General features: G+C 42.5%; 1 protein-coding gene across 1 annotated transcript; it reads right to left on the bottom strand.

The window, feature by feature from the left end:
- Positions 1 to 4,698: 4,698 nt before the first annotated feature.
- LOC120226995 (cationic amino acid transporter 3-like) lies at positions 4,699 to 6,746 on the bottom strand. The gene has a single exon (XM_039225154.1). It carries the CDS (start codon positions 6,717 to 6,719, stop codon positions 4,923 to 4,925), a length of 1,797 nt encoding a protein of 598 aa, XP_039081085.1. The 5' UTR covers positions 6,720 to 6,746; the 3' UTR covers positions 4,699 to 4,922.
- Positions 6,747 to 13,894: the final 7,148 nt, after the last annotated feature.

Below are 13,894 nucleotides of genomic sequence, written 5' to 3'. Positions count from 1 at the left end.
CCACTGGCATACCTTATTTTCTTTGGCTTCTGAAATGCCATCACCCTCTCCAGCCCCGTTCCCTTTTCTGGTCTCAAACACTGAATAATTTTTCCTTTATGGCTGTATAGCAGATGACATCCCAGTTAAAAGAGATGATGCTTTACAGGATCGTAGCTGATAAATAGACCCTGAACTGGAACCCATGTTTTTTTGATTCTCAATACAGAGGTCTTCCCATGGGTGCTGACTGCTGCTCCTAATAGAAAAATATACTTTAGGGGCTCCTGGGTGGCTCAGTCTGTTAAGCGTCCAATTTCGGCTCAGGTCATGATCTCACAGTTCATGGGTTCAAGCCCTGAGTCGGGCTTTGTGCTGACAGCTAGCTCAGGGCCTGGAGCCTGCTTCAGATTCTGTGTCTCCCTCTCTCTCTGACCCTCCCCTGCTCACTCGTGCTGTCTCTCTCTCAGAAATAAATAAAACATTTAAAAATATGTACTTTATAGTCCCCAGTGGGAAGCAAGCTCACAACCCTTGGTGTAAAAACCCGATGTTGGGGCGCCTGGGTGGCTCAGTTGGATGAGTGTCTGACTTTGGCTTGGGTCATGATCTCATAGTTTGTAGGTTTGAGCCCCATGTCAGGCTCTGTGCTGACAACTCAGAGCCTGGAGCCTGTTTCAGATTCTGAGTCTCCCTTTCTCTCTCTACCCTGTGTTCCTTCCTCACGCTCTGTCTCTCTGTCTCTCTCAAAGATAAATAAACGTTTAATAATAACTAAAAAATGATGTCAATGCTGTACCCTTCCCCCATGTGATGTGTTTACATACATGACCGGTGCTCACAGGACTGTTAACCACAGAGCACAGACATGTATGTCACAAACACTGTGCGGTGCACACACTCACCCTCAGCGCGCACACACCCTTCAGTCCCTCAGAATCCCACAGCTCCTGCCCCTCTCTTCCTCCTTCCTGAGCTGGTAGAGGAAATTCTCTTCATTCATCATTTGATCTTTTTCCTGTGTTTCCAGAGTCTCCTCAAAAGTGCACACAGGGAAGCTACTTTTCCCATTCTAATCTTAGTCCTTCCTTGCACAGCCTGTGTTTTCCATTTCCCCTGGCACAGCTTGGAGTGACAGAAGAAACAGAGGGAAAACTGGTGGTCTCTGAGCTCCCTTCCCTGCATCTTTCCTGTTGATCATGACCCTCCTGCCCAGGGAAGATCTGACCAATCTGTGATCCACCAGCTTTAGCCCCACATCCTCTCAGTGTCCCTACACCCTGGCCCACTTCCCTATCCAGAAGAAACTTCTTCCATGCTTGGGGATGAGGTCATTAGGTTCCAGCTGCATAAATTCTTGTTGAGCACTTAGGGCACAAAGTGCAACAAGGAGATTTGAGTTGGACTCAGTAAGAAATTCCCAGCACAAGGGGTTGAAAGATGCAGCTTGTGTGAAATACAGCAAGAAGGGGAGTGATGGGCATGGAGGAAGGCACTTGTGGGGATGAGCACTGAGTGTTATATGGAAACCAACTTGGCAATAAACTATTTTTAAAAAAAAAAGAATGCATATATAGCCTTCCCAGAGGACTCCAAAAGACAAGGACTTGGTTTGGCCCTGTCTTGGCAGTACTGACTAGAAATAGAAGTCTTCATTATGTTTTTTGGTCATCCCAGTCTTAGAAGGTGGCATACAGAGTCTTCTGGGGACTGTAAGGCCCTCAGGCAGAATGAGTGGAGCCTAGAGTTAGGAAGTATAACATGGTTACATCATTCCCACATCCTGGAGGTGGAATTGGGGGAGAGTAGGCCTGAGCCCTCCACTGTATGGTCACCCTCCCATCCTGGCCCCACCTCTTTATGGCCCTCCCTGGTCAGAGCAGGGCCTCTGAACTCTTCCACTGCAAGCCCTTTGTGAATGTCTCAGGACACAGTCTCCACCCAGCTTCCAATATGGGACCCTGCCATACCCCTGTGTATGAGTATGATGCCATAACCCTGTGCCTGGCAGAGCAGAGACACCTACTGCTTGTGCTACCCAATCCCTCCCACCCAAAGCATAAATAGCCTTCCTATTCTGGTCTCCCATCTCCTCTACCCCTTACCACAGCCTGAAACCTACTGGAAATTTGCACAAATCACATCAGAGACATCTTCAGTTAGGGGTCTTCAAGTTCCCCAGGGACAGTACACACACATAGACACATGACACATGCACCTGCACACATGCAGATACACAGATGCTCACATTCATGCACACACACGCATACCCTCAAGTTGCACACATATACATACACACATGTCACAGACATTCTTATATGTATGTAACACAAAGACACATACTTACAAACTCATACATTTACACAGGCATGTACACACAAGCGTACACAGTTATACACTCATCACACTGCACATATACACACCATTCTATTCCTTCTTCTAATGACCCAGAGCTCAGTCCTCTAGATTCTAGAGATCTAGACTGTCCAGAAGAGAGCATGGAAATGACAGGAAACCAATTTCCAGCTTCCTGGTCCACAATGGAATTCCTTTGCTATATTCCCCTTCTTGCCACAGAGTTTCTAGGACTCTGGCCCATACCATGGAAGGTGAACCTCAACAGGTAATTTATTCCTTCATATAAGAAACATTTTACAACATCTACCTGCTACCTCCCACCTCACCTCTCACCCAAGACAGGCCTGAACCTGAGGCACACAAAAGTGTAAGACCCTCTGTCCAGTGCTGTGGTGGAAAGAACAAGAGCTCAGTAGTCAGGAACCTGAGATCACATCCTGCCTTTGCCTCTTAATAAAGTGTTATCTTGGGACTTGACATAGCCTCCCTGAACCTCGGTTTCATCACCTATAAGATGGGGTTAATAAAATTTACCTAATAATTCTGTGAGGATTAAAAGACAGTTAAACCTTTCATTAGCAATATGTCCACCTGGGGAAAGCAACCCCATCTTATTCCCCAGTCCCCATGGTGAGCGTCTCCTCAACATCCGTCCAGTCCTGGCGTCCCTGACACAGAAACCTAGTCTCCTTCAGCCTCAGACCTTTACTTTCAAACATTTACGGAAACTTGGTCTCTGACTTGGCAGGCTGTCCCAACCCTGTCTCTGCTCCTTCTGGTCCATCATGTCTCTCACCATTTGGAGGCTAGTTCTTCCATAATAACCTTTAATACAGCTGACCATGGACCACATGTTCACAATGGAGCACTAATCTCATGCATCAGAAGGACACAAAGTGCTAGTTACCCCTAAGGGAGCTGTGACAGGAAAAATTTACCTCCTAGTTTTTAAGATAGCGAGCACCCTGAGTCCGCAATCAACTAATCTTTCTTTGTATACCTATAGTTCATGCATTCTTTCCTAGAAAAGAACAGAGTCCTTCTGCACACTATGAAACAGAAACCAAACCTCTTTTCACAGTTTGATCCCTGTATTTAAGTGCCCAGTTTTATGTTTGCTTCATTGTTCTTTTTTTATTACTTAAATTCCATGTATGAGTGAAATCATATGGTATTTGTCTTTCTCTGAAGGATCTGTTTCACTTAGCATTACACCCTCTAGGTCTACCCATGTTGTTATAAATGACAACGTTTCATTTTTTCAATGGCTATGTTCTACCATATATATAAATGGACAATTGGGTTGTTTCTATATCCTGGCTATTGTATATAATGTTGCAAAAAACATAAAAGTACATTTATCTTTTCATATTTCTGCAAAGAAGAAGCTTTTGCACAGCAAAGAAGATCATCCACAAAACAAAAAGACTACTTACTGAATAGGAGTAGATATTTGCAAATGATATACCCAGTAGGGTTAATATCCAAAATATATAAAGAACTTATGCAACTCAACATCAAAAAATCCATTTGTAAAATGGGCAGAGACTGGGGTGCCTGGGTGGCTTAGTCGGTTAAGCGTCCGACTTTCGCTTAGGTCATATTTCGCGTTTCGTGGGTTCGAGCCCTGCATCGGGCTCTGTGCTGACTTCCAGCTCAGAGCCTGGAGCCTATTTCAGAGTCTGTGTCTCCCTCTCTCTCTGACCCTCCCCTGCTCACGCTGTCTCTCTCTCTCTCCTAGAAATAAATAAAAAATATTAAAAATTAAAAAAAATGGGCAGAGACTAATAGACACATGAAAAGATACCCATCATCACTAATCATCAGGGAGACACAAATTAAAACTACAATGAGATATCACTTACTTTGTCAGACTGGCTAAAAGAAAAAAAGATAAGAAATAATAAGTGTTGGCGAGAATGTGGAGAAAAAAACCTATCATGCCATGTTGGTGGGAACATAAATTGGTGCAGTCACTGGGAAAATAGTGTGCAGGTTTCTAAAAAAAATGAAAAATAGAATTACCATATAGTCCCATAATATCACTACTGGATATTTACTCAAAGAAAACAAAAATAGTTTTCTAGTTTTTTTAATAATATTTTTTAAATATTTATTTTTGAGAGAGAGACAGAGTGCAAGCATTTGAGGGGCAGAGAGAGGGACACAGAATCCAAAGCAGACTCCAGGCTCTGAGTTGTCAGCACAGAGCCTGACACGGGGCTTGAACCCACGAACTGAGATTATGACCTGGGCTGAAGTTGCATGCTTAACCAACTGAGCCACCAAGGTGCTCTTTAATAATATTTTTTAAAGGCTAGTAAGCATCTACAGACACAACTATAAAGTAAACAAGTAAAAGAGAGAGAGGGAGAAAGAGAGGGAGAGAGAGAGAACAAAGACACATCCTTCACTCCACAAAAAGTACGGAACTCACCATGGGAGACCTAGCCTTCCTTGCACTCAAGAGTACTCTCCAAAATTGTGCAGGGACAAGACTGCTTTTAGATGTGATGATGTCAAACTGAATATGTATTGAACTGCTGAGTTCAATGTGTACAGTTTTGGTGCTAACTTAAGTGGAGTTAAGCAACCTGGCTGTGCTGGATCCCATAACTGAAGTACACAGCAATCCCGATCACCATGTAGACACCAAATCGGGCCCAGGTGCCAGCTGTCATCTGCATCATAAGGTAAACATTCACAAAGATGCTCAGTAGTGGGAGGAGAGGCAGAGCAAGGGCCTTAGAGTGAAAGAGATGGGAGCTCTGTGGCTGTCTCCAGATGACCCCAGTGATCCCAGTGATGAGCACCAGGAGTACTATAACCACTGTAATCCACACTGGGTTTCTAGAAAGCAGAACTGGCCACTGGGTCAACACCAGGCAAAGAAGAATGACTAGCAGAGCAAGCAGTGAGGAGCAAACATAGACAACCTGGCCAGAGAGTACAGTGGGAGAGTAGCTGCCTGGAAAAAGTAGTCCCTGTAGAGTGAGCTTCTTTTCTGCAGGTCTATTCTCCTCCTGCACCTCTGCTTTACTTCCTCCATTCCTCCTCTCAGGCTGATACCTGACGATGAGAACACAAATAGCTACCAGGGAATGATTAAACAGGGTCCCAATGGACACAAAGTCCACAAGATGAATGAGTTCAAAAAACAATGCAATGACTGCTGCCATGATGCCCAAAACCACAGTGGCCACAATGGGGATATTTCTGCTAGTGTGGGTCCTGGCAAGGACACGGAACAGGAGGCCATCGTTTGCCATCATGGAGATCACCCGACGTGCATAGAACATATCATTCAAGATGGTAGTAAAAAGAGTACACAGAGCTCCAATAGCCACAACATAGCAGGCAGGCTCCCAGCCAATATGGAGAAATGCCTCAGGCAAGGGACTCCCAGGTTGGAGCTGGTAGTAAGGCACCATAAGTGTAAGTGCTAAAGAGACACCAAAATACACCAAAAAGCAAATGAAGAGTGAAATCACAATGCCCATGGGGATGGAACTCTGGGGATTCTGGACTTCTTTCACTCTGGTAACAATATTGTCAAAACCTATAAATGCATAGAAATAGGTAGCTGTTCCACGGAGAATCCCCTCGAAGCCAAAAGGTACAAATCCTCCAGAGCCCAGAGGGCCCAATGTTGATGTGTCATTGAGTCCAGCCTTTATGTAGTCCTCTTCTGTGAGCTTCCAGTTGTGAACGTCCCCCTTAATGAAGCCAGAGATTATGACAAAGCCAAGAATCAAAAGGCTCACCAATGTGATCAATTTAGTAAACCGTACTGACTCCCTAGCTGTCAGAGTCAACACTCCAGTGAGCAACAACACGAGACCCATAGCAAAGAAGTCTGGATATTCGGCAAGTACCTGCTGAGCATGCAGTAAGATGCTCTCACGCAGGGTCTGAGAGATCTGGTTCCCAATCAGGTAGTCAAAAGCTATTGTCCAGGCCCGAGCTACACTGGCTGTGCCAGCAACATAGGAGACGATGAAGTTCCAGCCAGTCATGAAAGCCCAGACCTCACCTATAGTGACATAGCTGTAGAGATACGCAGAGCCAGAATGGGAAACCCGGACAGCAAACTCTGCATAGCCCAGCCCAGCCAATGCACATGATAGGCCAGCCACCAAAATGCAGATCACAGTGGCTGGTCCTGCTTGATTGCTGGCCACCTCACCAGCCAGGACATACACACCTGCACCCAGTGTGTAGTCTATACCCAGAGCCACTAAATCTAGAGTGGTCAGCCGTGTGGGAGGGGTAGGCTCAGTTGTCTTTTCCTCCAGTGCATGTCTTCGTACCAGCATTTGACCAAATCTGCGAAGTGCCTGACTAAGCATTCTAGCTGGAACTGAAGAGGGTTCTAGGATCATAGAGCTGCAGCAAGTCCAGGGAGTGGAGAGTCTGGGATGAGTGGAGAGTCTGGGATCATATTCAGTGAGGCTGAGTTAAACTGATGGTTTTGGGCTTCTGAGTTTGGCTTCTCAGGCTTTAAAGCTGCTACATTGTATTTCTTCTGGTATGTGCTGTCTTCCACATGCCTAAGTAAACAATAAATATTTACTGAACTCATTTCCCAACCAAACGCTCAGAAGTCCCATAAGCACCTGTTGCAGCACAGATATTGCAGAAAGTGATACCAAAGGACATCATAGACAAATCAACCCTGCTTTCCCCTGAAAAGAAGTGCCAAATACCTCCCACATCCTGTTACTTTACACACCACATGACACAATCCCCTTTGGGCTCATCTAACTCCTGCAGCTTCATGTACTAATTAAGCTATTAGAGGGACACCTGGAGGACTTAGTCGGTTAAGCACCTGAGTCTTGATTTTGGGTTAGGTCATGATCTCACAGTTGTGAGGTCGAGTCCTGCATTGGGCCACATGCTGGAAAGGGAGTCTGCTTAAGATTCTCTCTCTCCCTCTCCCTCTGAGCCTCATTCACTCATACTCTCTAAAAAGCAAAGAAACAAAAATAAAGCTGTAAGACACAACAGAGCATGAATTTATTGTGCATAATTCACATGTGGGATGTTTTCATGGTGCTTGAGCATGAGTTATGACACATTAATTCACAGACTAGAGGGTCTCATTGAAATTAAAGAATGCATTTTTAAATATTATCATCACCACGGACAAATGGATCAAGAAGATGTGGTTTATCTATACCATGGAATACTACATGGCAATGAGAAAGAATGAAATCTGGCCATGTGTAGCAACATGGATAGAACTTGAGGATGTTATGCTGAGTGAAATAAGTCAGGCAGAGGACAGATACCATATGTTTGCACGTATAGGAGGATTAGGAGGAACTTAACTGAGGACCATGGGGGAGAAGAAGGGGGGAAATGGTGGGGGAAAAGGAGAGAGGAAAACCATGAGAGACTCTTGAATGCTGACAAAAACTGAGGACTGATGGATGTGGGGGGGAGGGGGGATGTGGGCATGGAGGAGGGCACTTGTGGGGATGAGCACTGGGTGTTATATGGAAACCAATTTGACAATAAACTATATGTAAAAAAAAAAAAAAGTAACCACACCATGGCTCATGTTAGTACGGTTATTAAAATTCCATATTCTTATTATCATTTTGTGGGACGAACAGAAACTAGTAAACCAGGACCCTAGACTTCAACCCCAGATATATTTGGGAACATGAGAAGAAACTGGAAGAAGAGAAAAATGATATCTGGAAAATAGAAGTACCAGGTATTTGTGCAAGATTTAGGGATATGTGGGAGGGGGTGAAAGTGAACCAGAATTTGTTGAGCTGCAGGTAAGGTACATATGTTATTTCATTTTTCCCCCATAACAGCCCAATGACATAAGTATAATTATTCCACTTTACAGAATGAGAGCTTAGACAACTGTTCCAAGCTCATTTAGCTAGTACAAAGGAGAGCTAGAAATTGAATTTGGTTCTTTATTGCTTCAAAGACTATGTTCTTTCTCCTGAGCACCCTACCTTCACAAAGAGGCAAGACTCTAGGGAATTGTTATTAGAGGAGTATGTGAGCCAGTTCTTTTATTTGTGCCAAGGTCACCTTTTGCTAATGCCTTCCTTTCCTCACAAATAGATATTGATGAGCCAGAACTGGAAGCAGTGAGACTATCAAAACTAAAATCTCCAAATAAACCTTGTCCTGCTAAAATCCAAACCTAATCTAATCTAAGGCCAAAATGTCTTCAGACTATCCCTTTGTATTCCAAGAAAGATTTCAAAGCATTGCTGTAGTTATCTGAGTAGTTTCCAGATAGATTTTACAGTTAATTGTAATTCCTGCCCACAATGTTAGCCCGTCTCCTTTTGCTTAGCTTGTAGTGGAATTATAGGATAATAGATTTCTACAGGCCAAACCTAAGTCATCCTCCTAGGAGTTCTTTCATCATCTTATCCTTTCATCATTCTATTCCAAGTCTTTTCTGGACGCTGCCTCATTCTTAAGAAAAAGAATAATCTTCAGTACACTTAGGGAGTGTTAAAGAAGAAAATGAAACCTTTACTCTCATTGTGTAAAGGAAAATGAGGATGGGGAGCAGACATTTACTAAAACGGGAGTCAAATGGCAGGAAGATAATTGTAATTTCCCTGACAGCTAAATACCTACAGATTTTACCTTCCCAAACTTCAGCCATCATTGAGGCTTCCAGTTGCTGCTGACACACACCATCAGGAAACATCTGTCCAAAAGGACAGCCCAAACTGGGACAAAAGACAGTAGGAAGGCATATGTTGCCAGTTTAACAAAGCATCTTTTTAAAGTTTATGTATTTATTTTGAGAGAGAGAGAGAAAGAGAGCAAGAGAGAATACTAAGCAGACTCTGCACTGTCAGTGTAGATCACAATGTGAGGTTTGAATTCAGGAACCGTGAGATTGTAACCTGAGCTGAAACCAAAAGCCACACGCTTAACCAACTGAGTCATCTAGGTGGCCCTAACAAAACATCTTTATAAGACTCCTAATCCCATTTTCTCCCCAGACTTGTCTGTCAATCGCAAGCAGAATGGGAATGTTTTCCAGAGAACAGCCATTTCCTTTTTATGCTTAATTCAGAAGAACAAGTACCAGAAAAAATTCAGCTTTCATGCTCCAAAATATGATTAACCCTATTCCAGATCTAAAATAGCAAGGAGATGCTAGTGAAAAGGACTTCAGTTATGTCTGGTTGATCATTCTGGTTTGGTTGTTGTTGACAACCAGAGACTTGACTTAGTAGAACATATAAAATGGTCATTAATTAGTGTTCCCATTGTGATCCATGTCTGTGGCCAGCTCTGAGCTCACAGCACCTACAGCATTGCTAGTATTTATTAATCATCCCTGGATATAAGCACAAAGAAGAATGAACATCAGGCGTCAACACAGATGCCTTTGTGTATTTTATGATCTTGTCACAATTGTTTTAAACTTATTACTGAATATAGGCTTAAGATAAGGAATAATCAGTATTCTGAACATGTTATTAGTATAGAAAGATCAACAGAGAAAATAAAGGATTACATTTCTATTTTAATTTCAATGGAAAACACCAAGTAGGCCCAGAAACAAAGGGTTGACAAAGCAGACTCAAAGGATCCTGACTTTTTAGAGAAATTCCATAAAAATTTGGAACAAATCTAAGAAATTCCAACTGTAATCCTTGGTTTCAGACTTTTGGGGATCGCCAAACTAGCCCTTAATTCAATTCAGATGATATGAAGTCCCTTAGACATTTAGCACCTGTCTACACTAGACCTCAATATAGTAGGTTCTGACACTTTGCAAATACTGCATATCCAGGGCTAGCTTCCTTCAGTACTCCCTAGCCCAACCTCCTGGTCCATAAAATTGGTAACTCTAAACAGAGATCCTCTCAACTGTCACTCAGATTCACTAAGCAGCCACCAGAGTACTGTCCTTGAAGCAGGATAAAGCCATAAATCATACTCTTCCTGATCACTACACTGCATTAGATAACTGAAGTGTGAGTGCTCTCTACCTTCCTGGAAAATGACACTTCCCTCAAGTCTTAAAAAGACACATGCATGTACGTGTGCGTGCACACTCACACACACACACACACACAACTTCGAACAGACTTGCAATTTTCTGTTCTCTATTAAGTTGAAATTGCTAACATTGTATTTCTAAGTCTTTCTTTCCACTTTTGTTCTATCACTTACTCCTACTATTAAACTTTTCTGTGACTCTTTCCATGAACAGGACAAATCTTTCCCAACACTTGCACATGTTGCAGGAGTTGACATGAGCCCTCACACAGTCTGTCCTTCTCTGCCTAGAACACACTCTTGCCAAACCTTGTCCACATGACCTTCCTTCTGGAGGCTTCTATGGTCACATCTATAGATAGATATCTGATCTCTCCAGTAGCTTTCCTTGCCTCCTGCTCTCTAATTAATGTCCAGCGGAATAACTCACAGGCCTAGAACTTTGCACAAGGAGAACACTCAGTTAGAGAAGAAGGCAGGAGTAGAAGGCAGGAGTATGTATGGCTGAGGAGCAGAAATTCTTCCTGATGATGCCTTCATCTTGCATTCTCTTCCCCAGTTGAATCCTGAGGTACAAAGAGTTACTTGTCTACAGCCAAGGAAGGAAGTACTCCAAGCTCTATAGCCCAGTTAGAGATAGTTTGGTGATATCAGAGATCTGACACAAGAACTGAGGTCTAGGTCTCTTTCATCTCAACAAAGGGAAAGGAAGTAACCTACAAAGGAAGTAACCCACTAAGCTGGGATAAAGTATAATATCTGTGAGATTTATGATTTCCTCCAGTGTCATCTCCTTGAACGTGTCACAGATGAACAGACAATACAGAGTTTTATTACTTCCACTACTTTATTTGTAAAATAAATCACCTAAAGCTTTGGCATTAGGCAACATGTCATGATACTCAAACTGCAGTCACTTCATTTAAGGCTACTTTGGAGAAGGATGGGTACCATAGTCAAAGAATTGACAGAGAAGACAGGGAAATGCAACATTTCTCACTCATGATTTGACACATTTACATCTTTATTTTCAGTCAGAATCCCGTTTGGAAATTCTTAACATTTCTATCATCACATCAAAACATGATGACCAATCAATCTGACAAGTCAGAAAAGCATAAGCTTCTGCATATAGAGGTCTTCAGAAACTAGATGGGCTGCCAGAAACAATGACAGTTTTCAAACAAGAATCAGAAAAAGTGGGGAAAAAACAGGAAGAATGTGCAGTTAAGGGATTAGAAAGTGATGTGATACATTGACGTCAACAGTGAAAATAAATTTCTTCCCTATTTCCCCCTATGATTTATAACATCCCTTTCTCAACCGTGGATCCTGTCAACACTGAATACCTAATAAAAGTCCTCAGGAGAAAGCAGTAGAAGGAAACCCTGTCCACCTTATTTTCCAAACTATAACCTACGATGGGCTTTGTCTATAATGAACACTGGTCCATGCTCATTTTTTCCAAGAAGCCTCGCTAAACAAACAACTTTGTTTTCCCCTTCAAATCTTTCCTTTCCTTGTAAGCACAGATTCTAGAAATCCATCCAGTGTCCCATCCATCACTATACCCTGTCTCCACATTTAGAATCACAGCTAGGGGTTCTCGGAACTCATGGCTCCTTCTCCCATGTATCTCCTCCCAATATACACCCTCAGTAATATACTACACATAAGGTATCTTAGGAAAAGCTGACTATGTCTCTGGTTATCATCCTTCATATATTTCACTATGTCCTTCTGTACTCCCATTAAATTACTTGGCTGTCTCTTTCTTGTGTCTTCTTTCACCAGACTGTGTTTGGTTCCTGTCATAGCCCTAGGTAGCAGTTCTATGTCACTACCATCTGCCTTGGAAAGTTAATTGTTGGGTTTTATTTTGCTGTGGGAAAGAGACCAGGTCATCTGAGTCATATGGAAGTTGTATCATGCCACATGTCCTAAGTTCTTGTCCAAATATAGATCAATATATCTTTTCCACCAAGACCCATCTGCCTCACCCCAGCTCAGGCAACATAATCTACACAAAGAGCATCAGGCACCAATTTTTAAGGGATATTCTTTATCCCTCTTCACTAGTTCTTTTTAATCCCATTTTGCTTTGTGATTTCTGGGCTAATAAAAGAAAAAAAGGACAAGGATAAACCAAAAGATATAATCCAAAAATCATATTTATCAATATGAAATATACTTGGTAAAGGATATTGGTCTTTCCACATAATTTTATTTAAATTAATGTTAAAATGAATCTGCTTTTGGAAGCATATAACACATGTCAATTGATAATGGAGAACCATTCCCAAGAATTTCTGGAGGGCAAAAGAAAGACAACCTAGAAATCAACATTTGGCACATAAAGCAATAAAATAGGTGTCATGCAAGGATAAGTGCTGTCTGGGCTTCCAGTGTTGGAGCACCGCCCACAGTGTTCATGGCGTTGGGGAGCAGAGAAGGGTGGAGAACAGTTTAAGACTCTAAGGTCTTAGATTAAAAAGTTGCAAATAGTTGCAAATATGTATTTCCATAAGAGCAAACAGCCTGTTGGAGACCCAGGAAGCTAGACCTATTTCAGGCTTCTCCACCAAGGCTTTATCAATTAATAAATTTATGTACATAAAATTGATAGATTCTAAGAGAAAGAATGGAGCCATTAAGTTTCGAGGCTTATTTAACACTGGCTCATTTACAATATACTTGGGAACTCAGACAAGTCTTCATACAGTGTTTTACAGACGAGTAGGCAGCCACACCCAAGGGGATCTTGGTAATCTTTCCTCTTACAGCCTGACCTGGCTTATAATCAATCCCTACCACAACTTTTTAAAATTAGATAAGAGGGGCCCCTGGGTGGCTCAGTAGGTTAGGCGCCCAACTTCGGCTCAGCTCATGATCTCATGGTTCGTGGGTTTGAGCCCTGTGTCGGGGCTCTGTGCTGACAACTCAGAGCCTGGAGCCTGCTTCAGATTCTGTGTCTCCCTCTCTCCCTGACCCTCCCCTGATCATGCTGTCTCTATCTCTCTCTCAAAAATAAATAAAACATTAAAAATAATTTAAAAATAAAATTAGATAAGAAAAGCACAGAGATAGCTTCACAGCTGTAAAAAATAGATAACTTGCTCTATCAGCATGGAGGAAGAATACCTTCAAATCCTCTCTGGTGATGGTTTACCACCTTAACAAACTGGACCTGCTATTCTGCAAAGTCCATACCAATGTCCTCCCTAAGAAGATATGATATAGAGACTTTTAGAATCTCAAGTGAGAAAGTACGTCAAAACATGAAGGAGGCAGCAGAGCTAGATGGAAGAATCTTCATTCAAAGAACATGCCTAAGCATACTATGTGCCAGGCACTGTGGGAAAGACAAAGATGAAGAAAGCAAGCTCTGCACATGTCAGAAAGGAAAGGCAAAGAAGGACAGCAGGGCAAAGAAGTGAGAGGGACTGAGTAGAAGTGCCAAGGAATAACCTACCCTAACTCATATTTTCCTCAGGAGAGCTGAGAACCTTTCTGGTCTGGAGGAGAACAGAGTGTAGGCTTCCAAATCACT

This window comes from Hyaena hyaena, unplaced genomic scaffold (genome assembly GCF_003009895.1).
Source record: "Hyaena hyaena isolate Hyena2069 unplaced genomic scaffold, ASM300989v1 scaffold_1938, whole genome shotgun sequence".
Lineage (NCBI taxonomy): Eukaryota > Metazoa > Chordata > Mammalia > Carnivora > Hyaenidae > Hyaena > Hyaena hyaena.
Note: the sequence above shows the minus strand (reverse complement) of the source record. Positions and strands in the feature narration are given on the sequence as shown.

Bases quoted from the DNA above. Each gene is read 5' to 3' on its own strand.
- LOC120226995 (XM_039225154.1), bottom strand. From the start codon at position 6,719: ATGATCCTAGAACCCTCTTCAGTTCCAGCTAGAATGCTTAGTCAGGCA.